The following is a 27400-nucleotide window of genomic DNA, read 5'->3' as shown; positions in this document are numbered from 1 at the left end:
ATGACCTTTGACGGCTACAACTTTGACTTCCATGGCACCTGCACATATATCCTGGCTGAATACGTTGGTTCTGATATAACCTTGGACTATTTCCGGGTCGAGGAAAAGAATGACAACAGAGGAAGTCCAACGTCCTCTTCTGTCAGACTGATCAATATCTTTGTACACAACTATAACATTTCTATTGTCAAAGATGAACCTGGACAAGTGCGAGTAAGTGTCCTTCACTTGTACTTATGCCTGGGTGACTATTACTAGTACTATACATTAGACTGCCTCTAAAATCTGCACAGACTGGTTTTAGGTTCTTCTGATTGGAGTTGTAGGAGGCCAGAAAGGGATTAAGAAGATGCAAGTTATAGAAGGAAGAGTCAAAAATAATAATATGTGGACTATGGAAATTAAAGCTGTACAATATATTGCCTACATAGGCTGCACAGACTTGTTTTAGGTCCTTCTAATTGAAGGGTGAGGGAGAGCAGAAGTGCAGGAAGATGCAAGTTATAGAGGAAAAAGTCTAATATATTAATGTGTGGACTATAGAAATTACAGCTATACAATACACTTTTACACCCTGGTGGTGGTGCGGGTTGTTGCCGGGGTGATGACACTGTCGTCACTCTCATTATACGCGGAGTGCTCCAACCCATGCCATCATGGGGGTGGACCATCATGACAGGCAGCATGCCAATTTGCTACGCAATACATCTTAATCAGTTAAATAGTACACAGCTTTTAGCTTTAACAACATCTCCTAACAAAGCCCAGTGTGGTTAAACGCGCGTCGAGGTGCCTGTGCTCCTCATAACCTTGGCCATACACCATGTCTCAAGGAATTGTCCTTACTTGACTGTTATTTTTAGTATCACCGTTGAGACCACCCTTATATAGCGGTTATGGTTCCTTGTATGAGCGCTTTGATCCTATGCACATGCTAGACATATGTTTTGAGGTTGTTTTTGCATACCCTGCTATCCTGGTTTTAACGTTATTCTCCATTCAATTATACTGCAGAGTATTATGCATATATTCAATATCAATGCATTTTTTCAACTATCATATGTACCTTGACATTTCTTTTACATGCCTTGCTACTAGTGTTGAGCGATACCTTCCGATATCGGGAAATATCGGATCAGATTGGATCGGACCGATACCCAAAAAATATCGGATATCGCCGATTCCGATACCGGAAACCAATGCAAGTCAATGGGACACAAATATCGGAATGAAAATAAACCCTTTCTTTCCTTGTAGGTTAATTCTACATGAAGGAAAACAACTAAGAATAATGTAGAATGTATTACATGAAAAGCCGGCAATTCAGCAGCGGCATTCACCGGTACTAGACAATTTAGAACTGAAAGAATAGAGCATCACACATAGATTAGATAGAAACATGTCAGTCACATATATAATAAGTACAGTGATAGTGTTGCTTAATGTACTTGTCATTTAGTGTTAAAGGATTTATTAAAAAAAATAATAGTGTTTTTATGCACCATCTCTTTAAAAAAGCGGCCGGCAATTCAGCATCGGTACCCAACAATTTAGAATAGAAAGAATAGAGCATCACACATAGATGAGATACATAGAAACATGTCAGTCACATATATAAGAAGTACAGTGATAGTGTTGCTTACTGTACTTGTCATTTAGTGTTAAAGGATTTATTAAAAAAAATAATAGTGTTTTCATGCACCCTCTCTTAAAAAAAAGCCGCCGGCAATTCAGCATCGGTACCCGACAATTTAGAATAGAAACAATAGAGCGTCACACATAGATTAGATACATAGAAACATGTCTGTCACATATATAAGAAGTACAGTGATAGTGTTGATTACTGTACTTGTCATTTAGTGTTAAAATAAAGGATTTATTAAAAAAAAAATTGGCATGGGGTTCCCCGTAATTTTAGTCTCTAACGGAGGTTAAGCAGACTGCTGGGGCAGATGTTTGAAGCCTGGGAAGGGGGTAATACCCACAGAGCTTCCCAGGCTACTAATATCAGCCCCCAGCTGAATACCTAGCCTTTACTAGCTATTAAAATGGGGGACCCCCAAAAAAATAACGTGGGGTCCCCCCTATTTTAATAGCTAGCAAAGGCTAGGCAGACAGCTGGGGGCTGATATTAATAGCACAGGAAGGGTGCCATGAATATTGGCCCCCTCCCAGGCTAGAAACACCAGCCGTCGGCCGCCCCAGAAATGGCGCATCCATAGGACGCGCCAATTCTGGCACTTAGCCTCGCTCTTCCCACTGCCCTGTAGCGGTGGCAGTGGGGTAATAGGGCTGGGGTTGAAGTCAGCTTATAATGCCAGCTGACATCAAGCCCAGGTTAGTAATGGAGAGGCGTCTATAAGACACCCCCATTACTAATCCCATAGTCAAAGTTAAAAAAAATACAAACAGCCAGAATAAAGTCCTTTAATTGAAATAAACACACAATTCTTTATTGTTCTAAATTAAACCATACTTACCATCACGCCCATTCCAGCTGAAGCCAATGTCTTCTGCAATAAAAGTAAAATAATAAACCAACCTCATCCTTACCTTTCCATGGTTCCCACGACGGCTCCAGCTCTGCTACATTCACATGACAGGCTGGATCGCAGCCGAAAGCGTGGGAAAATTCTCCTGCGCTTGCAGTGAGCGTGAGAGAATTCTCCTGCTGAAGCGCTGAGCGCAGGAGAATTTTCCCACGCTGTCAGTGACGTGCATGAGGTGAGGTCATGTCCAATGAACTCAGCTCACCTGAGTGAGCTCAGCGTCACTGACAGCGTAGGAAAATTCGTGCATGAGGTGAGCTGAGTTCATTGGACATGACCTCGGCTCATCTTTATGCCGTCACAGCCAGACTCTGAGGAGCGCAAGCATGCCTGCGCTTCTCAGTGTCAGCGGCATGGCAAGCTGGATGGCAGCTTTCGGCTGCGATCCAGCCTGTCATGTCAATGTAGCAGAGCTGGAGCCATCGTGGGAACCATGGAAAGGTAAGGATGATGTAGCTTTATTATTTTACTTTTATTGCAGAAGACATTGGCTTCAGCTGGAATGGGCGTGATGGTAAGACTTTATTCTGGGTGTTGTGTTTTTTTAAATACTTTACTAGAAATTCATGGCGATCATGACTAATATTGGCGTGACCCCATGAATTTCGGGCTTAGGGCCAGCTGATAATGCCAAGCTGGCCCTAACCCCTTTATTACCCAGTGAGCCACCGCACCAGGGCCCTGGATGAGTTGGGTACAGCACCAGAAGATGGCGCTTCTATGAACGCTCCATTTTCTGGGGTGGCTGCGGACTGCAATTTTCAGTGGGGGGGGGGGGCCAGAAAGCTTGGGCCTCCCTGCGCTGCGGATTCCAGCCCCTAGCTGCCTATTTGTACCTGGCTGAACACAAAAATAGGGCGAAGCCCCACGTATTTTTTTTTTAAATAATTTCATGAAATTCATTAAATAATTTTTAAAAAAAGGGCTTCCCTATATTGTTGTGTCTGGCCAGGTACAAATAGGCAGCTGGTGGTTGGGGGCAGTCCGTTCCTGCCTGCTGTACCTGGCTGGCATACAAAAATATGGCGAAGCCCACGTCAAAATTTTTGGGAAAAATTAATTAAAAAATAAATAATAATTTAGGGACTGCATCTTTATTAACCCCTCAAGTGTCATTTAGTGTTAAAATAAAGGATTTATTAAAAGAAAAATTGGCGTGGGATCCCCCATAATTTTAGTCTCTAGAGGAGGTTAAGCAGACAGCTGGGGCAGATGTTTGAAGCCTGGGAAGGGGGTAATACCCACGGAGCTTCCCAGGCTACTAATATCAGCTCCCAGCTGAATACCTAGCCTTTACTAGCTATTAAAATGGGGAACCCAAAAAAAAATGACGTGGGGTCCCCTTATTTTAATAGCTAGCAAAGGCTAGGCAGACAGCTGGGGGCAAATATTAATAGCCCAGGAAGGGTGCCATGGTTATAGGCCCCCTCCCAGGCTATATTATCAGCCCTCAGCCGCCCCAGATTCGGCACATTCTATTTGTGTGCCAAATCTGGCGCTTAGCCTCGCTCTTCCACGCTGCCCTGGTGCAGTGGCAGGGGGTAATAGTGGTGGGGTTCATGTCAGCGCCAGCTGCCATGAAGCCCAGGTTAGTAATGATGGGCGTCTATAGGACACCCCCATTACTAACCTACAAATTGTTAAAAAGAAAAAACACACACTACACCCAGAAAAAAATAATTTATTTGAAATAAAACACACAATTTAATTTAATTCTTAGTTTACTAAAAAAAAAAATAGTTACCTGTCCACGTTCCTGCGCTGATCTCCCATGCACAGCTGTCAGATCTGGAGATGTGACAGCTGTCATTGCTGCTGTAAGCTCACATTGCCGGGAACGCGCCCGCTCCCGGCAGCGTGAGCCCCTGACTGAGGTCACCGGAGTGCATTCAGTCAGCGCAGCTCTGGTGACCTCCTTTACGGCCCTGCTGTACCGTGGGAATTTCTCACGGTCAGCGGGGCCGTAAAGGAGGTCACCGGAGCAGCGCTGCCTGAACTTCGGCGAACCCGCTTATGCAATGACGGGGCTGCTTTACGGCCCTGTGATTGTAGCGGCGGCGCTCGTTTAGAGCGGTCACATTTTATGTGGCTGCTCTAAACTGGAGATCTTCGTGGGACACTCGTGGACTACTAGGGAGGGGTAAGGATAAAATTGTGGTTTATTATTTTATATTTTATTACAGGAGATCGATGGCTTCGGGGAATTGGGTGTCTAGGTGAGTATAGGTGTATTTTTTTATTTTTTACTTTATTTTAGGTGGCGATCGTCGGGGACAGGTAATGTATAAACTAATTTATTTTAGGTAACCACTGGCCACCAATGAAATGTATTTAAAATTTATTGGGGGACCAAAAACAAAAAAAAAATATGGGGGCCTAAAATAATAAAACATGTATAGGGGCAAAAATATAAACCTATGGGGGCCAAAATAACATATGGGGCAGTTTAAAGGACACAATAGGGCAATTTAAATAGCAGGATCAGGCTGAATGGAACTACTGCTCCCATGGAGCTGATCGAGCTGATCCTGCTGGCACGAGTGGCCGGGGGACAGACATAGGCCGATGGTAGTTCCCATCAGCCTGATCCTGCTATTTAAATTGCCCTACTGTGTAGTGTTGAGCCACCCCCGTAGTGTTCGAGTTCGGTTCGGTTCGTCGAACACCCGTGTGTTCGCCGAACAGTTCTTCGAACTGTTCGTCGAACACCTTCGAACACCGTTAAAACCAATGGCAGGCAAACAAAAACACATAGAAACACATAGAAAACACCTTCAAAGGTGTCCAAAAGCTGACAAACTGCTCAGAAGACACAACTAACACATGGAAAAGTGACAAGTACATATAGTCATGCGAAAAGAAAAGAGGTGGAGGAGTAAAAGGAGGGGGAGACACAGATATAGGCATGTCATGCTCTTCTAAAATCCAAAAAGTGAGAAGCCGAGACGGCCAGTCCGCTCCTGCCCGTGCCACCTCCGTGTCGCCGGGTTTGTGCCAGAGCCGCGGTGAACCCTGACGGCCAGCCCCCCTCTCCCAATACTGGTGCCTGTCCGCTGGTGGGTCGAGAGAGCCCCCCTGTGGTGGAGGCAGCTCTAAGCTTTTTAATTTAAATTGTCCCTCTAATTTGAATGAATACACTTTAAATCCATTTACAAGGATCTATTGGAGGGCAAGTCTCATGCCAGCAGCCGCGTAATTCCAGCTCCAGTAGCGTCCACTAAAGCTGCTGCAGTTAAAAAGCTTTTATAAGGATCGAGCTCGGCTGTCCACCGCAAGGCATCCTAGTGCCAGTCCCAGCCCCTATGCCTTGGGGTGCCTCCTGATGCTCTTCACTAAGTATCCCGTGGTCCCGAAGCATTTCCTTTGAAAAAATTAAGTGTCCAAACTACAGGTGGTGTAGCTTGCTTAACAGCCGGGATAATCCGCTGACTAGCAGACACTGCTACTAGGCACAAAGTATTTCCTGGGCTAGATGCAGTTAAAAATTTGTAAGTAGATACTCTCGTTGGATGCTGAGAAAGCATTCCATAGAGTCTCCTGGCACGCCATATATGATTCTCTTAAAAAGCTTGGGGTAGGGGTCTAGGGGACCCTTTTATAGCCAAAATCACGGCCCTGTATCACAATACGTCACCTAGGCTGAAGATAAATGGAACTGTAGCACCGAGGGCTCGGTTGCTACAGACGTATTGCACCTCACCCAGAGGTGTGATATCTCACTCTCAGATAAGGATGGAGTGTGGATCAGGACCCGACACCTGCATGCATTACACCACATTGCCGTGGGGCAGGGCGACCAATATGCCCCTGAGATGGGCACGACAGTCCCTGTCCCTGGCTGGAGTGGGGGGAGGGAACACTGAGGAAGGGGAACCCTGCAGTGCAGGAGCAGGGAGGAAGCAGTTCCTGGGTGCATTGAGAAGGGAGTATAAAAGGTGGGCACCATCTTAGTTCAGTGCAGAGAAGTCTGAGCAGAAGTGGCAGGGAGCAGGGGCTCTGCATGAGCTCTGCTCCGGAGGCGGGCCTAGTAACAGAGGCCCAGGCCTGCAAGAGGGAGAAGGAAGGAAGAGGAGCGGAGAAGGCTCCAGGAACGAGGAATGAAGGGATCCCAGGGGTGCGGACGGGCGAGTCGCCACCGCACGCCCGAATCCACCTGCGTGGAGGGGTCAGGCCAAAGGGGGAGACCAGTCCCCGAACTAGTGGAGGCAGGAAACGACCCTCAGCTAGAAACCGGAGGCTCTGACATTTTATGTGGCGCAGCCCCTTGCTCCACCCGCTAGGAAGGCACCACATAGGGTCAGGGAAACTGGCGCCAAGTTTACCAAGAGGAGGCCCGAGGCAGCCGGACAGAAGTGTTGGTAAGAAAGGCCAGACAAAGGACACACAAAGGGGGTCCTGTGAAGCGCTCCAAAGTTATCTGGGAGTTGTCTGAGCCCCTCACCTGGTGAGCACAGTACGACGTGGGCAGCCGTTACCTGCAGACGTGGTCTGGATAATAAGAACTGTGAGTAAAGGCCCTGAACTGCATCACTGACTCCGTGTCGTTACTGCTGCTGCCCTGCACCATCACCCCCATCCTCCGCATACACTGCCCTGAGGCTATACTCCTCCCGTGGGGAGTTATGCTACGCTCTGCTGCACCCACAACACCAGCCTTAGCGGTCTGCCCTGTAGCGGCGGTTCACTCTGACCGCAATCCACGGGTGGCGTAGTCGGACATTTAAACATCAAAACCACATAAATAGTTCCGCCACTGGTTTGACCGCCCTGAGCCACGGAACCGGATCGCCGCCACGAAGACTACAACCACCAGCATCCACCAAAAAGGGTCCGGCTCCGGGTGTCCCAAGGCCCAGGGGGTGCGTCAGAACATTTTCATCACCTTTCACAATCACCAATGGGACAAGGCAGGGATGTCCTCTGTCCCCTCTCTTATACATCCTAGTGACGGAGCACCTGCTCTCATCAATTCGCCATAACCCCAATATTAGGTGGATTGAGGTGGGAGGCACCGAGTACAAGTGCTCTCTATTTGCTGATGATGTCCTAGTATATATCACTCAATCACATATATCCATCCCTGCTGTTATGGCTGAAATAGATCACTTTGTTACATGGTAAAATTTTAAAATCAATGCAGCGAAGTCTGAGGCCCTCGATGTCTCCCTCCCTAAATCCATATAGGATTCCATCCAGTCCAACTTTCCCTTTGCCTGGCCCTCACAGGGTATCAAATACTTAGGAATTCCTATTCATAGAGACCTCTCCCATCTATGTTATCTTAATTTTGGGCCCTTTATTGAACAACTCCATACAGACCACGGTTGGCAAGTTAGAACTGTAAGATTCACTACGTGAACCACTGGTGTTTTGTGGAAAAGCACATGTACACCGCGTTCCAAATTATTATGCAAAAAGTGTTTAGGAGTGATAAGGGAAGAATTTGTTTGTTTGTCAGTTAAACTCATTGATGGTGATGTGTGTCAGGGCTCTTTATATCACTGTAAGCAATTGCAGACACCTGTGCTAATTAGTTTGGCAGGTGTGTCCAATAAAGGCAAGACTACTTAAGAAGGCTCTCTCACATTATTAAGCAGCCTACATTTTCTGCCAAAATGGGAAAGAAAAAGGATGTGTCGGCTGCTGAGAAGCAACAAATTGTGGAGTGTTTAGGTCAAGGCATGACTACAATCAACATTGTGCGATGATCAGGATGAAGTGTCTTGGCAATCAAGAAGTATGTAGCTGATTCACAGTACACACGTGTGCGTGCTGATAAGGGCAAATTGAGGACTCTTTCCTACAGGCAATTACGTCAGGTTGAAAGAGCAGCGGCAAAAAAGCCTTGTCATAGCAGCAGACAAGTTTTTGAAGCTGCTTGTGCCTCCAACGTCCCCCGAACAACAAGATGCAGGGTCCTTCAGAGGTTTGCAGCTGTGCATACGCCATCCTGTCGACCTCCTCTATCCACTTCACACAAGCAGAAACGGCTCCAGTGGGCCAAACATTACATGAAGACTGATTTCAAAACTGTTTTGTTCACGGATGAGTGCCGTGCAGCGCTCGATGGTCCAGATGAATGGAGTGGAGGATGGCTGGTTGATGGACACCCCACGCAAACACGGCTACAGCGCCAACAAGGAGGAGGTGGAGTAATGTTTTGGGCTGGAATCATGGGGAGAGAGATTGTCGGCCCCTTTAGGATCCCTGAAGGCGCTAAAGATGAACTCCATAATGTATGTGGATTTTCTCAAACAGCACTTCCTGCCATGGTTCAAGAAGAAGAACCGTGTATTTCACAGCAAGATCATTTTTCTGCATGATAATGCACCATCTCATGCTGCACATAAAACATCTGCATCTCTGGCTGATATGGGCATAAAAGGGGACAAACTTATGGTGTGACCCCCATGCTCCCCTGACCTCTACCCCATTCAGAACCTTTGGAGCATCATTAAAAGGAGTGTCTATGATGGCGGGAGGCAGTTCACATCTAAGCAACAGCTCTGGGAGGGTATTCTGTCCTCATGCAAAACAATTGAAGCAGAAACCATCCAAAACCTGACAAATTCAATGGATGAGAGAGTTCAGAAGCTCCTTTCGAACAAGGGGTCCTATGTGAAAATGTAACATCACCTAGAATAAAGTTTTGAGGTGAAAACTGTTTGATTTCAGTTTCTAACAACCTGCTAATGCTTATAATTTCAAAAATGACCATTTTTTTGGTCTTTATTAAAATGAAAAGGTTGATCGAAAAGTTTGGGGGATCTAAGAGTGTGGCAACCCAGTAGTCATGATTACTTCGAATTCTGACAATATGAGTGTCATGCTGCAGGTAGTGCAGCAAGAAGGCACTTATGTGTCTTGCGCATCTCGGAGCCCCAAAATTATTTTCCGGGCTAGATGCAGCTAAAAATTATTTTTAATTTTAAATCTGGTGAAGCTTATTATAGATGGCCTAATAGGATCAGTGCTGCACACTGCTACAAAGCCCAAATTATTTTCCAGTCAAGATACAGATAAACATGATTAGTAATTTGAAAGCTTAAAACGGTTGGTAGGGTGATTTTAACCAATCATCAAGCTTTTACTCTCCCCAGGATGACACAGGGGTAGAAAAGTCGTTTCGGATCCATGATTTGTTCATCTTTATGAACGTGAGTCTGTCTACATTATCAGTGGAGAGCCGCGTGCGCTTATCTGTCAGCACACCACCAGCAGCGCTGAACACACGTTCAGACAGAACGCTGGCTGCGGGGCATGACAAGATCTCCAAGGCGTAAGTGGCTAGCTCCGGCCATTTATCCAGATTGGAAGCCCAAAAAGAGCAAGGGTCCAGTGACACAGTCGTGGCTTCAATGTTTACTTGGAGATACTCCTGTACCATCGTCTCTAGGCGTTGACTATGTGTCAGACTTCTTGTCTCCTGTGGCCTTGCAAAGGATGGGCTAAAAAAGTGGTGAAATGATTCCGCAAAATTGATGTTACCAGCAGATACTGTGGTTCTGTTACGGTTTGAGTGCTGAACACTTGACGGTCCCACGGTTGGCAAGTTGGAACTGTGAGATTCACTACGTGCACCACTGGTATTTTGTGGAAAAGCACATGTAAGATTCTGCAACAGTCTCTGCTGATACTCCTGCATGCGTGCATCCCTTTCTATGGCAGGAATAATTTCTGCAAATTTACTTTTGTACCGGGGATCTAACAGTGTGGCAACCCAGTAGTCAGGATTATTTCTAATTCTCACAATTCGAGGGTCATGTTGCAGGTAGTGCAGCAAGAAGGCACTCATGTGTGTTGCGCATCCAGGAGCACCAAGTCCCTGTTGTGTTGGTGGCGAGGTAACAATCATGCTTCCTTCCTCTGTCCTCTCCCCCCAACCTCGCACAACAGAAATGTGATCAAGGTCTCCCTCATCTGATGAGTCTTCCATCAGTTCGTCCTCCACTTCTTCCTGGGCTCCTGCACCTTCCTCACTAGTTTGGCTGCTACCATGCGCCCTGGTTAAACCATCTCCCCCACCCTCACATGCCTGCCGCCTTGGTGCTGCCGACCGTCTGGACCTTGCAGATGTTAGCCCTTCCGCATACAACTCCTCCTCCTCTACTTCCTCCACCTCCTCTTGTGCCACCACCTGACTCCGAATTCTGTTTAACATGTGCTCCAGCATGTAAATCACCGGAATAGTCATGCTGATAATGGCATCGTCAGCACTAAACATCTTCGTCGCCATTTCAAAACTGTGCAGAAGGGTGCATAGGTCCCTGATCTGAGACCACTCCTCCAGCGTGATTTGCCCCACCTCTGAATCTCGTTGGCCCAGGCTATACGTCAGAACGTATTGCACCAGGGCTTGTCGGTGCTGCCACAGTCGCTGCAACATGTGCAGAGTTGAATTCCACCGGGTAGGCACATCGCATTTTAGCCGGTGAAGTGGCAGGCCCAACGACTTCTGTAGAGATGTAAGTCGCTGAGCTGCGGGATGCGAACGGCGGAAGTGAGCACACAGCGACCGTGCCCTCTGCAGAAGGCCATCTAGTCTGGGATAGTGGGCTAAAAATTGCTGGACAACCAGGTTCAACACGTGAGCCATACAAGGCACGTGTGTGACATTGCCCCGGCGAAGGGCCGCACCCAGGTTTGCAGCATTGTCGCACACGGCCTTCCCTGGTTTCAGGTCCAGTGGAGACAACCATTCATGAAATTGGTTCTCCAGAGCTGACCACAACTCCTCAGCTGTGTGACTCACATTTCCCAGACATTTCAATGTAAAAACCGCCTGATGACGTTGAGCCCTACTGCCAGCATAGTAAGGAGGTGTGCAGGATCCCTTCTGCGCAGTTAGAAAGCTTGTGGCATGACCAGACAGGCTTTGGGTGCAGGTGGAAGACCGAGAGGAGGTTGAGGAGGCAGAAGCAGTGGAGGAAAAATGACATAAAGAGGATTGACGCACAACTCGTGGGGACGGCAAGACTTGGACAGCAGCCCCTTGTCCTGCTGTCACCATAGTTACCCAGTGCCCAGTCAGCGACATGTAACGCCCCTGTCCATGCCTACTCGTCCAAGTGTCTGTGGTGAAATGCACCCTGTCACACACAGAGTTTCTCAAAGAAGCGGTGATGTTGTGTGCGACATGCTGGTGGAGCGCAGGCACACCTTTCTTTGAGAAGTAGTGCCGACTGGGCATCTGGTACTGGGGCACTGCGACGGACATAAGGTCTCGAAAATCCTCTGTGTCCACCAGGCGGAAAGACAGCATTTCTGTAGCCAAGAGCTTGCAGATGGTGAAATTCAACCTCTTAGCTTTCTCATGGCTAGGAGGAAATGGTCTTTTACTTGTCCACATCTGAGGGACCGAGGGCTGGCTATTGTGCTTAGACGGGGTTGATAAGGGTGTCCCCGGCAAACTGCCGGTCTGTGAGGAAGATGCAGGCGGACATGTTAGGTTGCCTTGATCCAAAGGTGGTGCTATCGATGTCGGACAGCGCTCAAGACCAGCTGGTGTTACCACCTCCAAAGAAAATGATGACCTGCCAATCACGCTGGCTGTTGCGGGTAAAGAGGTGGCAGGTCTGCGCCCCAAAACAGGTGTGACTGCTGTCCCCCCAGTCACAGAGGATGAAGAGGCCGCGGATGCACAAGATATGGCAGACGGTGGTTGGCCCGGCCGGCTAGACCGCATTGTAGCACACTGAGCTTCCCACTGCAACTTATGCTTCATGTCCATGTGCCGGTTCATGCATGAAGTACTCAAACTATGTATTTTTTGGCCTCTACTTAGCTTTTGCTGACAAATGTTACAGATAACACGAGTTGGGTCATCTTTATCGATCTGAAAAAATGCCCAGGCTATGCAAGGCTTAGCACCCATGCGACCTGAAGAGCCACCACGACTTGTGGTGAGAGGCAGAGCTGTGTTTGAGGATGCAGTTGTTGACGTGCTTCCAGTACTACGTCTCTGTCCAGGAAGGCGCAACCTGACCTCGTCGTCACTAGCATCTTCCTCCACCTCCTCTGCTGACCTCATCTCTTGGCTGACTGTGGGTTGACAGTAAGTGGGATCTCCGACCTCATCATCATCACCCTGTGCGTTATCACACCCGTCGTCCTCAGAGCCAACCTGTTCCTGCCCTGACAAAAAACTAAAGTTGTCGCTCCAATCAGGTATTTGAGTCTTATCATCGTCTTCCTCATTGTCTCCACCAACAGGAGTTACAGTTTGGGAATGAGGGTCTACATTATGGTCAGAACCTTCTGCGTCTGGTCCTGGATCCGACTCATAAAGATTCTGGGCATCAGTGCAGATCATTTCCTCGTCTGGATTCACAGAAGCGCTGGAGTCGACCTCTGATTCCCAGGCTATAGTATGAGTAAACAGCTCTGCAGACTCAACCATCTGTTCTACCTCATACTCAGACGGGCAGCTGGAGATTTGGGAGCTGTGAGGAAGCAAGTGCGATTGGGGTGACACCTTTGAGGACTGGAGTATTTGTGATGTTGAAGTTGATGTGGAGGAGAGCCCACTTAAAGGAGCACTTGATATCCGTTGAAGCACCTGCTGTTTTTGTGCCTCATCTGGAATTTGTAGCGATTGGCGTGGCCGTAAGAAAGGGATCTTATCACATTGTCCGCTAAAAGAAGTAGACATTTTAGTTTGGCTGGAAGATGGTCTTTCTTCTGCACCTACCCCACGGACACAACCTTTTTTCCCCTTCCCAACACGCCTATTCCCCTTTCCACCAGCAGCAGGCCTTTTTCCACTCATTTTGGTGGTTAACTAATTCACAACTCTGGAGTTGTTTGCACAAAAAAACAATGGATGGTAACCGAGCAGAGCTGAGTGGCCAAACTGTGGTATTAGGCCAAAACTATTGGCTGGGATAGATGCAGAAAAAAATTATTTTTAATTTGCAACCTGATGGAGGTCAGTATAGATGGACTAATAGACCAAGTCCCACACACCGCTAGAAGCCCAAATATTTTTTCAGAGCTAGATGCAGAAAATTTTTTTATTCAATTTGCAACCTGATGGAGGTCAGTATAGATGGACTAATAGACCAAGTCCCACACACCGCTAGAAGCCCAAATATTTTTTCAGAGCTAGATGCAGAAAATTCTTTTATTCAATTTGCAACCTGATGGAGGTCAGTATAGATGGACTAATAGACCAAGTCCCACACACTGCTAGAAGCCCAAATATTTTTTCAGAGCTAGATGCAGAAAAAAATTATTTTTAATTTGCAACCTGATGGAGGTCAGTATAAATGGACTAATAGACCAAGTCCCACACACCGCTAGAAGCCCAAATATTTTTTCAGAGCTAGATGCAGAAATTTTTTTTATTCAATTTGCAACCTGATGGAGGTCAGTATAGATGGACTAATAGACCAAGTCCCACACACCGCTAGAAGCCCAAATATTTTTTCAGAGCTAGATGCAGAAAATTTTTTTATTCAATTTGCAACCTGATGGAGGTCAGTATAGATGGACTAATAGACCAAGTCCCACACACTGCTAGAAGCCCAAATATTTTTTCAGAGCTAGATGCAGAAAAAAATTATTTTTAATTTGCAACCTGATGGAGGTCAGTATAGATGGACTAATAGACCAAGTCCCACACACCGCTAGAAGCCCAAATATTTTTTCAGAGCTAGATGCAGAAAAATTTTATATTAAATTTGCAACCTGATGGAGGTCAGTATAGATGGACTAATAGACCAAGTCCCACACACTGCTAGAAGCCCAAATATTTTTTCAGAGCTAGATGCAGAAAAAAATTATTTTTAATTTGCAACCTGATGGAGGTCAGTATAGATGGACTAATAGACCAAGTCCCACACACCGCTAGAAGCCCAAATATTTTTTCAGAGCTAGATGCAGAAAAAAATTATATTCAATTTGCAACCTGCTGGACGTCAGTATAGAAGGACTAATAGAACAAGTCCCACACACTGCTAGAAGCCCAAATATTTTTTCAGAGCTAGATGCAGAAAAAAATTATTTTTAATTTGCAACCTGATGGAGGTCAGTATAGATGGACTAATAGAACAAGTCCCACACGCTGCTAGAAGCCCAAATATTTTTTCAGAGCTAGATGCAGAAAAAAATTATTTTTAATTTGCAACCTGATGGAGGTCAGTATAGATGGACTAATAGAACAAGTCCCACACGCTGCTAGAAGCCCAAATATTTTTTCAGAGATAAATGAAGAAAAAAATTATTTTTAATTTGCAACCTGATGGAGGTCAGTATAGATGGACTAATAGACCAAGTCCCACACACTGCTAGAAGCCCAAATATTTTTTCAGAGCTAGATGCAGAAAAAAATTATTTTTAATTTGCAACCTGATGGAGGTCAGTATAGATGGACTAATAGACCAAGTCCCACACACCGCTAGAAGCCCAAATATTTTTTCAGAGCTAGATGCAAAAAAAAATTATATTCAGTTTGCAACCTGATGGAGGTCAGTATAGATGGACTAATAGAATGATGCTATGCCCAAAAGATTTTACTTCACTAGGTGCAGTAAAAAAATTGGTATTCTATACACAGGTGGTATATCTTGCAACACAGATAGGCTACTCCACTGACTAACACACTCTGCAATAGGCCAAAAAGGATTAGCTTTGCTAGATTCAGCCAAATGCTGTGAAAAAAACTTGCACAGCACTGGCACAGACCTGCCTGGCAAAAACTGATAGGAACTGATGTAACCTAGTCCTGAAAAGGACTCCAATTACAATTAGTCTTTACTCCCACAATCTATCTATTTAAGAGCACAGACCTGCCTGATAAAAGTCGTAGGAAATGCTGTAACCTAGTCCTTAAAAGGACTGCAATCACAACTATTCCCTACTCCCAAGCTATCTGTATATTTGTGCGAAAATTGGCTTGAAATTAACAAGGTATAGCGCACACAGCAACAGCGGTGCCGTCTAACACGCAGCTGCAGCAGTGAGAAAATGGTGGCGACGGGGAAAATGGCTTGGTCTTATAGGGCAAGGACATGTGACATACACTGCCAATCACACATGCCCTTGCTTGTGTGAAAAAAAGCACTTCGCTCCGTGTGTGCGCTGCTGATAGGCTGACAGATTGCACCTCCCCACTGCAAATGCGGGAAAGAGAAAAAAAAATGGAGATCTTCATTGTTCCTGCAGAGATCCATCCCCTGCCCCTCCCCCCGCCCCGCTGTACACTCAAACTGCGTATTAACATTAATTTTCATCATTACTGAGAAAAAATCCAGTTATCGAACATAACCTCGAACAGCCGAATTTTTCTCAAATTGTTCGTGTTCGCCGACCGGCTCGAACACCGCCCAAAACAGCTCGAATTTGAGATTGGCGAACAGTTCGAGTAGAACAACGCTCATCTCTACTACTGTGTCCTTTAAACTGCCCCATATGTTATTTTGGCCCCCATTGGTTTATATTTTTTCCCCTATACATGTTTTATTATTTTAGGCCCCCATATTTTTTTTTAGTTTTTGGTCCCCAATAAATTTTAAATACATTTCATTGGTGGCCAGTGGTTACCTAAAATAAATTAGTTTATACATTACCTGTTCCCGCCGATCGCCACCTAAAATAAAGTAAAAAATAAAAAAATACACCTATACTCACCTAGACACCTAATTCCCCGAAGCCATTCAGCTTTAATTTGAGGGTATCCACATTAAAATCGGATGAAGAGTTTAGGAGTTTCAGCTCCTTAACATGTGCCACCCTGTTTTTAAAGGGACCAAAAGTAATTGGACAATTGACTCCAAGGCTATTTCATGGACAGTTGTGGGCAATCCCTTCGTTATGTCATTCTCAATTAAGCAGATAAAAGGCCTGGAGTTGATTTGAGGTGTGGTGCTTGCATTTGGAAGGTTTTGCTGTGAAGTAAACATGCGGTCAAAGGAACTCTCCATGCAGGTGAAACAAGCCATCCTTAAGCTGCAAAAACAGAAAAAAAACATCGGAGAAATTGCTACAATATTCGGAGTGGCAAAATCTACAGTTTGGTACATCCTGAGAAAGAAAGAAAGCACTGGTGAACTCATCAATGCAAAAAGACCTGGGCGCCCACGGAAGACAACAGTGGTGGATGATCGCAGAATAATCTCCATGGTGAAGAGAAACCCCTTCACAACAGCCAACCAAGTGAACAACACTCTCCAGGAGGTAGGCGTATCAATATCCAAATCTACCATAAAGAGAAGACTGCATGAAAGTAAATACAGAGAGTTCACTGCACAGTGGAAGCCACTCATAAGCATCAAGAATAAAAAGGCTAGACTGGACTATGCTAAAAAACATCTAAAAAAGCCAGCACAGTTCTGGAAGAACATTCTTTGGACAGATGAAACCAAGATCAACCTCTACTAGAATGATGGAAAGAGAAAAGTATGGTGAAGGCGTGGTACAGCTCATGATCCAAAGCATACCACATCATCTGTAAAACACGGCGGAGGCAGTGTGATGACTTGGGCATGCATGACTGCCAGTGGCACTGGGTCACTAGTGTTTATTGATGATGTGACACAGGAAAGAAGCAGCCGAATGAATTCTGATGTATTCAGAGCCATACTGTGTGCTCAGATCCAGCCAAATGCAGCCAAACGGATTGGTCGTCGTTTCATACTACAGATGGACAATGACCCAAAACATAAAGCCAAAGCAACCCAGGAGTTTATTAAAGCAAAGAAGTGGAATATTCTTGAATGGCCAAGTCAGTCACCTGGTCTCAACCCAATTGAGCATGCATTTCACTTATTAAAGACTAAACTTCAGACAGAAAGGCCCACAAACAAACAGCAACTGAAAACCACCGCAGTGAAGGCCTGGCAGAGCATCAAAAAGGAGGAAACACAGCGTCTGGTGATGTCCATGAGTTCAAGACTTCAGGCAGTCATTGCCAACAAAGGGTTTTCAACCAAGTACTAGAAATGAACATTTTATTTACAATTATTTAATCTGTCCAATTACTTTTGGTCCCTTTAAAAACAGGGTGGCACATGTTAAGGAGCTGAAACTCTTAAACCCTTCATCCAATTTTAATTTGGATACCCTCAAATGAAAGCTGATAGTCTGAACTTCAACTGCATCTGAATTGTTTTGTTTAAAATTCATTGTGGTAATGTCTAGAACCAAAATTAGAAAAATGTTGTCTCTGTCCAAATATATATGGACCTAACTGTGTGTTTAATGTCAAAATATCCTTCTAGGTTGCAAATGGTAATCATTACCAATTAGGAGCATAGTTTTAGGGGATTCTCTTTTTTTTAGGGAGTATACGACCTTTCTCCCTATGTATGTTTTTAGTTGTAATTCTTTCCTACCTCATGTTATATAGTATTTTTTGTAGTTATTAAATTGTTGAAATAAACTTTTTTATTATTATTATTATTATTTTTATTATTAGATTTGTCTGCTCTATTTTGCTTTTTTTTCCATTTGCTTCTCAAATGAGGCCTACGCATTAACCGTTGCTATTTATCCTCAGAGGAGGTCTTGAAGAAACTCTTTGATTCTTTAATATACTGCCTATATAGACTGCACAGATTTGGATTAGGTCCTTCTTATTGGGAGGTGTGCCGAGGCCAAATGTGGAGGATGAGAATAAGAAGATGCAAGTTAGAGAAGGAAAAGTGCAATGTAGGCTAAGGAAGTTACCTGAAGTTCTATCTGCTATAGAATAATCTGCCTCTATATGCTGCATAGACTTATCTAGGAGATGTAAAAGGACAGATATATAGGATAGGATTAAGTAAATTCCAGTTACAGAAGGAAAAGCCCATAGTATTAATGTGTAGGTTACAAAGTTTATAGGAAATTATATCTGCCATACAATAGACTGCAACTTTGTGATGAGCGAGTATGTTCGGCTAACCCTTTCGGCGAGCATGCTCAGGCGAGTACCGAGTATCTTCAGCGTGCTCGGTGATATGGTTGAATCGCTTCCGTGTGCATGATTTGCGATTGTTTGACAGCTTTACTACATGTGAGGAATGCTTGTTTCTTTCGCATTCCTCACATGTATTAAAGCTGTCAAACAGTGGCAAATCATGCTCACGGGAGTGATTCAAACACATCACCGAGCACGCTGAAGATACTCGGTACTCGCCTGAGCATGCTCGCCGAAAGGGTAAACCAAACATACTCGCTCATCACTATTGCAACTATATCCTGCACAGACTTGCTCTAGATTTATTTTACTTAACGGTATATGAGGGCAGATGTCTAGCATGGAAATAAGAAAATGCAAGTTATAGAAGGAAAATTCCAATAATTCCATTGTACTAACAAATAGGCTAAATAGGTTACAGGAAGATCTATCTGCTGTACAATAGACTGCCTCTATACAGACGTGTTTCGGTCCTTCTTATTAGGTGTCACTGCATATTGTCAGAGATACGTTGAGATCTGAATCTTCTGTTTTTCGTTCCATAAATTTATGCAAATTATTTTTGTCAATTTTCAGATAAATGGCGAAATTATAAATCTCCCTATCATTCGAGAATCCTTCACCATCACTCAAGTTGGAGAATACGTAGTCCTGAAAACGGCTGGTGGCATCCAGGTGGAATATGATTACAACTGGCATGTAGAAATCACACTTCCCAGCAGCTATTTTGCCACCATTGGAGGCCTGTGCGGAAACTTCAATGGCAACTCTCGAGACGACAAAGTCTCTCGTGAAAATGTACAAATGACCATGATAACTAAGTGGGCAAAGTCATGGAAGGTCGATGTAGATGAGCAGTTCTGCTGGGACAGTTGTCATGGAAGCTGTGCCGAATGCAATGAGACTCAGAAGAGCCTCTACGAAGGAGAAGAGTTCTGCGGTCGTCTTGAAGCTGACGATGGACCATTCAGCGAATGCCATGCGAACGTCAGCACCACCGTATTCTTTGATAACTGCATCAAAGATGTTTGCAGTCATGATGGACTTGGCTTGTGTCAGGCTTTCGAAGCCTACATTGCAGCATGTAGAAAGCAGGGAATACTCATCCCGGACTGGAGGAAAATTACAGGATGTGGTAAGCTCAATTTTTCACTTTGTTTGCGTTATTTTTCTTTCTTTTTTTAGTCATTTTTCTATACAAAATTGTTTTATTTTTAAATCATTTTGACTTTAAATCAAAATTTATTTCATTCTTTGGTAGATATGAATTGTCAAGAAAATAGTCACTATGAATTCTGTGGCAATGCTTGCCCGGCCACCTGCTTGGACAAAAGCTCTCCAGATCGATGCACCGAAGCATGCAGGGAAATATGCCAGTGCAACGAGGGATATGTTTCTAACGCTGGCCAATGTATTGATGTCGCCAGCTGTGGTTGTATCTACAAGGACCACTATTACAAGCCCAACCAAGTGTTTTGGTCTGATGATAAGTGCAACATTCGCTGTAATTGTGACCCCATCCTTGGCCTGGTAGTGTGCAACGAAGACAAATGCAAAGACACGGAAAGATGTATGCTGAAAAATGGAGTCCAGGATTGTTATCCCATCAGCTTCTCTACGTGCATCAGCACCGGAGATTCTCATTATGCGACCTTCGATGGGCGGATGTATGACTTCATGGGAACATGTACCTATCAGCTGACTGGATTGTGCCCTTCGATGGATTCAAACCTTACCCCTTTCCAAGTCAAAGTCCAAAATGAAAGGAGAGGAAGCAAAACTGCTTCTTACACAAAGTCTTTGACTTTGGAAGTGTACAATCAAACCATCACGTTGACCAATGACCACCCGCAAAAAGTTTTGGTGAGTATTTTATGATTTATACTTGTAGCGGAATGAAATAAAGAAGCATGATGATGCCTGAAGTTCTCCACTATGATCTCTAGAGTAGTTGCAAAACTCCAACTCTCAGCATGCATTGACATCTTGCGACTGAACCTTGCCTTGAAAGTCAACCACATCTTGGAGACCAGAACTCTTCTCTACTAAAGCTTGAAAATCCTGTGTCTCATTCTGGACCTTCTTGCTTTGCTATCTATATACCTTTTTTCTCCTTCTCTCTCTTCACATGGAAACAATTAAAATTATCCCAATTTTTTTTCAGGTTAATGGGATTGCCAAATTTATACCCTTTACCCTCGATTCCAACAGAATCAAAGCATTTATGAAAGGAGAACATGGCTTTGTCAGGACTGATTTTGAGATAACCATCAATTACAACTGGGACAATTATGGCCGAGTGATGGTGCCCAGTACTTATGCAGAAGCCCTCTGTGGCATGTGTGGAAACTTTAACCAAGATCCTAGTGATGACTTGGCCCCAAATGGCAACAAAGAAGATTATATTAAGTTTGAAGAAAAGTATAGGGTTGAGGAAACCCATGATTGTAAAGTCGGGTGTGAGGGAGATTGCTCAAGCTGCAATAAGGAAGATGCAGATAAATACTCGGATGAGAAGTACTGTGGCATTATCAAGAAGCTGGACGGACCTTTCAGTCAGTGCTTTGATGTCATCGACCCTACGCCATATTTTGCTGACTGCGTGTATGACACCTGCTTATATGTAGGTCAATATTCAGCTGTATGTGGAGCGATTACTAGATATGTCTCTGATTGTCAAGAGAAGGAAGCCACCATTAATGAATGGGTAAAGTATTCAAAATGTGGTAAGTAATATAACCATCTCCTTAGTCTTAGATGACCATGTAACCTAATGCGATTGGTGGAGATGGACTGCCAATACCATGGTGGACACTAATCATTGCATGGTTTAAGAGGAAAGTAGAGTTTAATTGGTAGCACTGATCATTTTGGGCATTTAGGAAGTCTATAAGTGTCATTTACCCCAACCCAAATTATACCCCCAAGACTATGATCATGCATTGTTATCCAGTTGAGACACAGAATGGAGGTAGTACATATGCCACTGGTTGACAACATAGTCTATAAGGATATCTAAATAAAAAAAATCATCAGCTGACCATGTGCCCTGAGTGTTTTTGAGCTACCATGAGAACTTGAGAATATGATTGGTGGAGGTGGACTGGCAATCCCATGTGGGCCTCCAACAATGCTGGGTAGGATTTCATTGTAGACAATGGTCACTATGGGCATGTAGCTAACCTTTTAAGTGTCAAGTACCCCACTCAAAGAAAGTACCTCCAAGTCTATGGGGGTGCAGTGGGAGCATCTTCTTAGATGTAGGGCATGATCGAGGTGGATGTACAGTATCATAGATTAAGAACATGGGCTACATAAGCTTATAAATATGTGTATACATATATATATACTGTACATAAGAAAGGAAAGTGGGCAGCACTGAATTGCAAACTCCATGCAAAAAAAATTAGTATTTATTTGCCCATGTGAACAGATGGCAACAATTTGGCTCAAAAACAAGTTCAAGAACAAGTGAGTCCTTGTCAAACCAGGTGACCATGACTTCTTTTGTCACAGATGACCATGACTTCTTCACCCACAGTTGACAATGATTTCTTCAGTCAACGATAATCATGACTTCTTCAGCCACAGATGACCATGACTTCTTCAGTCACAGATGACAACGACTTATCATTCAGGGATGACCATGACTTCTTCAGTCACGGATGATCACAACTTCTTCAGTCACGGATAATCACGACTTCTTCAGCCACGAATGATAATGGCTTCTTCAGCCACGGATGATAATGACTTCTTCAGCCATGGATGATAATGACTTCTTCAGCCACAGGTGACCATGACTTCTTCAGACACAGATGACCACGATTTCTTCAGTCACTGATGACCATGACTTCCTCAGCCACAGATGACCATTACTTCTTCAGTCACAGTTGGTGTGACTTCTTCAGTCACAGATGACCATGACTTCTTCAGTCACAAATATCCATGACTTCATCAGTCACAGATGCCTCTGACTTCTGTTACAGAGGACCATGTCTTCTTTAGTTACAAATGATCATTTGTTCTGAATGTATTTGAATTAATTTTATATTGCAACTGGTAGAAGTAGAAGTGGACTGACAGCTTTATGTTTTCCACTGACCATTTAAAAACAGGGATTAATTGGAAACACTGGTCATTTTGGGCTTGTAAGAAGTCTATAAGTGTCAAGTACCCAATCCAAAGAAAATCCCCCAAAACCACAATCCCACAATTTTGTGCACCACAGGCTGAGAATTTGGAGGTTACATTTAGATGGCCACTTATTCTTACAGTTCTAGAGTTAATTAATTTACCAGTGTAACTGTTTTAAGTGCACGGACAATCCTATGGTGATCACTGACCGTTCTTAGTCAGGTTTCTTTGCAAACTCTGATGACTTGTGGCATATAGCTAATTTATTGAAGCCCACAATTCCCACCCTAATAAATTGCATCATGGTGCACCCAAGAATTTCATCAGATATTGTAAGGCACGTACCCTGTTAAAAGAGGCCATGGTATACAAGCAATACATGTTGAGAAAGTAGATAAACCAGGTAGAGATATAACTTGGAGGAAATCACAATAACATTCTCTTTCCTCTTTTAGAGCCTACCTGCCCATCAAATAGCCATTATGAGCTCTGTGGACCCGGTTGTCACACCACATGTTCAAGTCTTAACTCTGTATCTGACTGCCAGAAGAGCTGCACAGAAGGATGCTATTGTGACAGCGGCTTTGTGCGCAGTGGAGATGCATGTGTTTTCATTTCGGAATGTGGCTGTGACTACAATGACACTTACTATCAAAGCGGTCAGACATTTTATGTGAATGAGCAATGTAAAGAGCAGTGCCAGTGTACAGCCAATGGAGCGGTTGAGTGCCATGCAGTATCGTGTGGCCCCAATGAAGAGTGTAAGGTGGTCAATAGAGAAATCGCTTGCCAAACTAAGAAAACAGGCAAATGTCTGATGGCCGGGAACCATCACTTCATTACTTTTGACGGCCTCATGTACATCATCGAAGGCTCATGTTCCTACACCTTGGTTGAGGTCTGCAGTGAAAACTTAGAACTTGGGAACTTTTTGATTGTGGCAGAAAGTGGAAGTTTTGGAACAGATCATGTAGTTGGAACCCGTTCATTGAGAGTGAATGTGCATGGGTATGAAATCCTCATGTACCGGGAGACTCAATGGATAGTGATGGTAAGTCAATGGGTACACAGAGAAATCCAAAACAATTAACCATTTGCTCCATGTAGATACGCATTATTTATTGGCACCAAGTTAGGACTACCTGATAAATTAGAAACATGTGGAAGAAAATAGCTAAGGTGACATTTAAAGGAAGTCGTAAGTTAAAGGAGCAACAGTTGTTTTGACTCGGGGCCAAAGAGTGATTAAGTACAATCTGGACACCCCTGCCTTGGGCACCAAGAGAGTTTATTTTGTGCCTCTTTCGAAGGACCTGAGTTTGAAAAGTAGGGAATAGTACTTGAGGAACCCAGCCCTTCCATTTATTTTGCAAATACTTCACTAAAACTTTACGGAGTGCTCAACAAAAGTCCATGAGCCCCCTATGCACTGCTCTTATGCTAGAATGATTAGCACCAGTTTCTTGACTAATTACACACATAAAATAGTAATACATTTTTGCCTTATGATTACAGGTTAATGAGGAGATCAACATTCTGCCTTTGGTTTTGGAACACGGTAAAGTTGAAATCCACCAAGAGGGCTCTAGCATAGTCCTTCAGACTGACTTTGAGTTGGTCGTCCGCTATGACACCATTAACTCCGTTCACATCACAGTTCCTTCTGTATATGAGAGTTCCGTGTGTGGCATGTGTGGGAACTTCAATGATAACTATGGAGATGACTTATTTCTACCATCTGGCCAGCTTTCTGCAACTCTGGAACAATTTGGGGCAGCATGGAGTGCAAGCGGAGATGAAAAAGACTGCAGCTGTAAAGAGAATTGCGTGGGTTGTGACGAGATGAGGGCGGCCATATTCCGTCAAGATGAGTCTTGTGGTTTATTGCTGAGAGAAGATGGACCATTTGCTGATTGCCATGGGCTAATCAGTGTGACTAACTATTTTAGCCAATGTTTGCTTGATATGTGTGCAAGTGATGGAAAAAAAGATATCCTGTGCCAAAGCCTTCAAGCTTATGCCTCAGCGTGCCAAGCTGCTGGGGCCAAAATTCAATCTTGGAGGTCATGCAATTTCTGCGGTAAGTACTTTCATCACCGACAACTATTCTTAGTTATTCATGAAGGATTCGGTCTTATAAGACCATCATGTATGTATGGTACGGTCACATCACGTCACACTTTATCTTGTAGGATTGGAGTGTCCATCGAACAGTCATTACGAGTTGTGCACTCAAACTTGTGATGTTTCATGTTCTGGCATCTCTGCATCTATTTCTTGCTCCAGTCAGTGCTCGGAGGGTTGTGAGTGTGATAACGGATATCTTTTCGATGGAAATCGTTGCGTCCCTGTGGAAAATTGCGGATGCTTTTACAATGGAAGATACTACAATGTAAGTACAAACAGTGGTGGCTTTTTGTTTTTGCATCTATTGATGCCCCCTTATTGTGTTCTCCACTACATCCCAACCGTGGGTTTTATTAGAGCCATGTTTAGGGTCTCCCAGAAAACATTAAGTTTGTATGGGATAGTTAAAGAATGTCCTCAGGAGAGGAAAAACAAGATGTAGTAGTTCTCTCATGGTCAAGAGGTTAAGAGTTACTTTTGTACCACATTAGTGCCCAAATAACGATGCCTAATCAATAAGCAAGGGAGTTTATCCTGTGCAGTCATTTTGCTATAGATTCAGGGACTGTGTATGGGACTGGGGTTGTGAGCCCTGGGAAAATAGATCATCTGGTCCAGTAACTATAACAAATATTGTGCCCCTGAGTCCACACAAGGTTGCACACAGAGTCCAAGTACGAGCACAAAAGATTTACTAGTAGTTGGTACCATATTGGAATACTGAAAATTTGAAAGAAGCCTTTGAGACATAATTGACATCTCTTTTGGAATGTCTTGGAGGGATCCCATAGAAAGAGATCATGAACTGATCTCCTAAAACAGCTGGTAAATCTCCTGGTTTTCACCAAAGCCTCCTGAAATCTCAAACCAAGAAGCTTTTCTGTAAGAAAGACAACAGGATGCCCCATGATCAAATGGTCCCCTGGTGTCCAAGTACATATTAAGGAGTGGGGGAAATGGTATAGATGGGGTTTGACTTAATAAAATTGACATGACTTTGTGAGAAATTTTGTAAGTGAACTTGATCAGTGTCCCCCTTGGAGACCATCCCCAGAACATGGTATATTCTGCTGATTTGTAGGAGGCTCCAGATGCTCTTGCTTATTTTTCTCTCTCTCCCTCTCCAGCTTGGAGATTCGGTTGTGTCCTCTGATTGTCGTCAACGATGCACATGTCAAGATGGTGGCTTTGTTGAGTGCAGCCAGTTTAGCTGCTCGGATGCTGAATATTGTGGTCTTGAAAAAGGAAAGCAAGGCTGCTTTGATAATCGTGGCATGTGTACAATGAGCTCTATGGGTAACCTGGTCTCATTTGATGGTTTGTCCGGCTTTATCGCCCCGGATAACACCTTTGATCTCACCACCGTTTGCAGCCTTGATGCTGAGAATTGGTTCCGAATTGTTGTGATTACACGGAGCTGCAAGAGTCCTGATGAGTTTGACGTTTCTGCTGTCCATGTCTATTTCCCAGAATTCTCAGTCGTTCTAAGTCCTCGAGGACAGGCGTGGGTAAGTTGTATTGACCTCACATGATATAAATATCATAACTAACTGTGGTCTCAACCTTATCAGGAGCCGGTCGCCCAAACCATCAGAGATATGTTGGGTTGAAGGACCCCAAATTACAGATGTAAGACAAGTCACTAATATTTACCCGTCTAATTTGTTACTACAGCTGAACGGGCGGACAGTGAGCCTTCCCCATACATCTGGAACAGTGACCATAGAGTCCACCGATGAGGGACTAATGATAAGACGTGATGAGGACCTCGAGTTCTGGATTGGTGAAAATGGAGACCTGAAACTCAAGGTGCACCAGAAATTCTCTGAGGCCCTCTGTGGGGCTTGTGGGAACTTCAACAAGAAGAAATCTGATGATCTTCAGATTCAGGGAGGAACGATTGTAGACAAATTCTCCGAGTTCATTGCCTCTTGGAGAGCTCGAGACTTTCTCAAATGGTAAGAAAGGAGATAAGTCTACAATAACCTCCCGATAATGGTCAGACATAATCAACAGCAGATAAATATTGCCTACTTGTATCTATTGTGTATCATTTTCTCCCAAACTGTAGGGAAACATACCTCCTTCATCATTTTGCATTAATCCCTCCTCTTTGCATCCAGTTTTAGGACAGTCATTCGTTTCAGTCACATTTTTAACATTTGTATTTGGTGTTTGTTTTAACTTTATCTGCTTCTGGAAAAGCTGGGTGACTAATGGAGAGCTAATATAGCTCTAAAAAGAGACGACATGGCCATACCTGCTGTCCTTTAGCTATTCTAGTGACATGCTTCATATATTTTATACTATTTTATCCCATTTTGTCTCCTGCAGCGACCCCACATGCAAGGATCACTCCAAAAACCTTGACGTATGCCTTTGAGTCTATTGCTACGTTATTCCTCCTGGGTTTTACAGAAATTCCGGAAATTTGGTGATGAAACATTAAAATGATGCCAAGATTCTTACTTTTTTTCACAATAAAGTCTGTTGTTTTTTTTTGCATTGATAAAGGATCGGTAAATGTATGATTGCCTTGTTCTTTATGATGCTAGTAAACGGATTTTATCTACTGTGTGTAATAACTTTTTTGATAATTTTTTAGTTACTGTATCTTTAAAAAAGGTAAAGCTAGACATCAATCAGCTTTCAATAATCATTTTTGGTAGATTTACCATTCCTCCAAGGGAAC

General features: G+C 44.0%; 1 protein-coding gene across 1 annotated transcript; it reads left to right on the top strand.

The window, feature by feature from the left end:
- On the top strand, positions 1-27162 carry LOC141172914 (IgGFc-binding protein-like). The gene is made up of 11 exons (XM_073657531.1): positions 1-213; positions 19024-19582; positions 19709-20310; positions 20612-21173; positions 23037-23632; positions 24097-24661; positions 24774-24973; positions 25836-26216; positions 26383-26666; positions 27043-27079; positions 27127-27162. The coding sequence occupies exons 1-11, from the start codon at positions 1-3 to the stop codon at positions 27160-27162; spliced, it is 4035 nt and encodes a 1344-aa protein (XP_073513632.1).
- The last annotated feature ends 238 nt before the right edge of the window (positions 27163-27400 follow it).

The sequence above is a fragment of the Phyllobates terribilis genome, unplaced genomic scaffold, assembly GCF_046119375.1.
Source record: "Phyllobates terribilis strain yellow unplaced genomic scaffold, ASM4611937v1 Scaffold_12__6_contigs__length_324123572, whole genome shotgun sequence".
Classification (NCBI taxonomy): domain Eukaryota; kingdom Metazoa; phylum Chordata; class Amphibia; order Anura; family Dendrobatidae; genus Phyllobates; species Phyllobates terribilis.
This window is presented reverse-complemented; position numbering and strand designations above follow the sequence as displayed.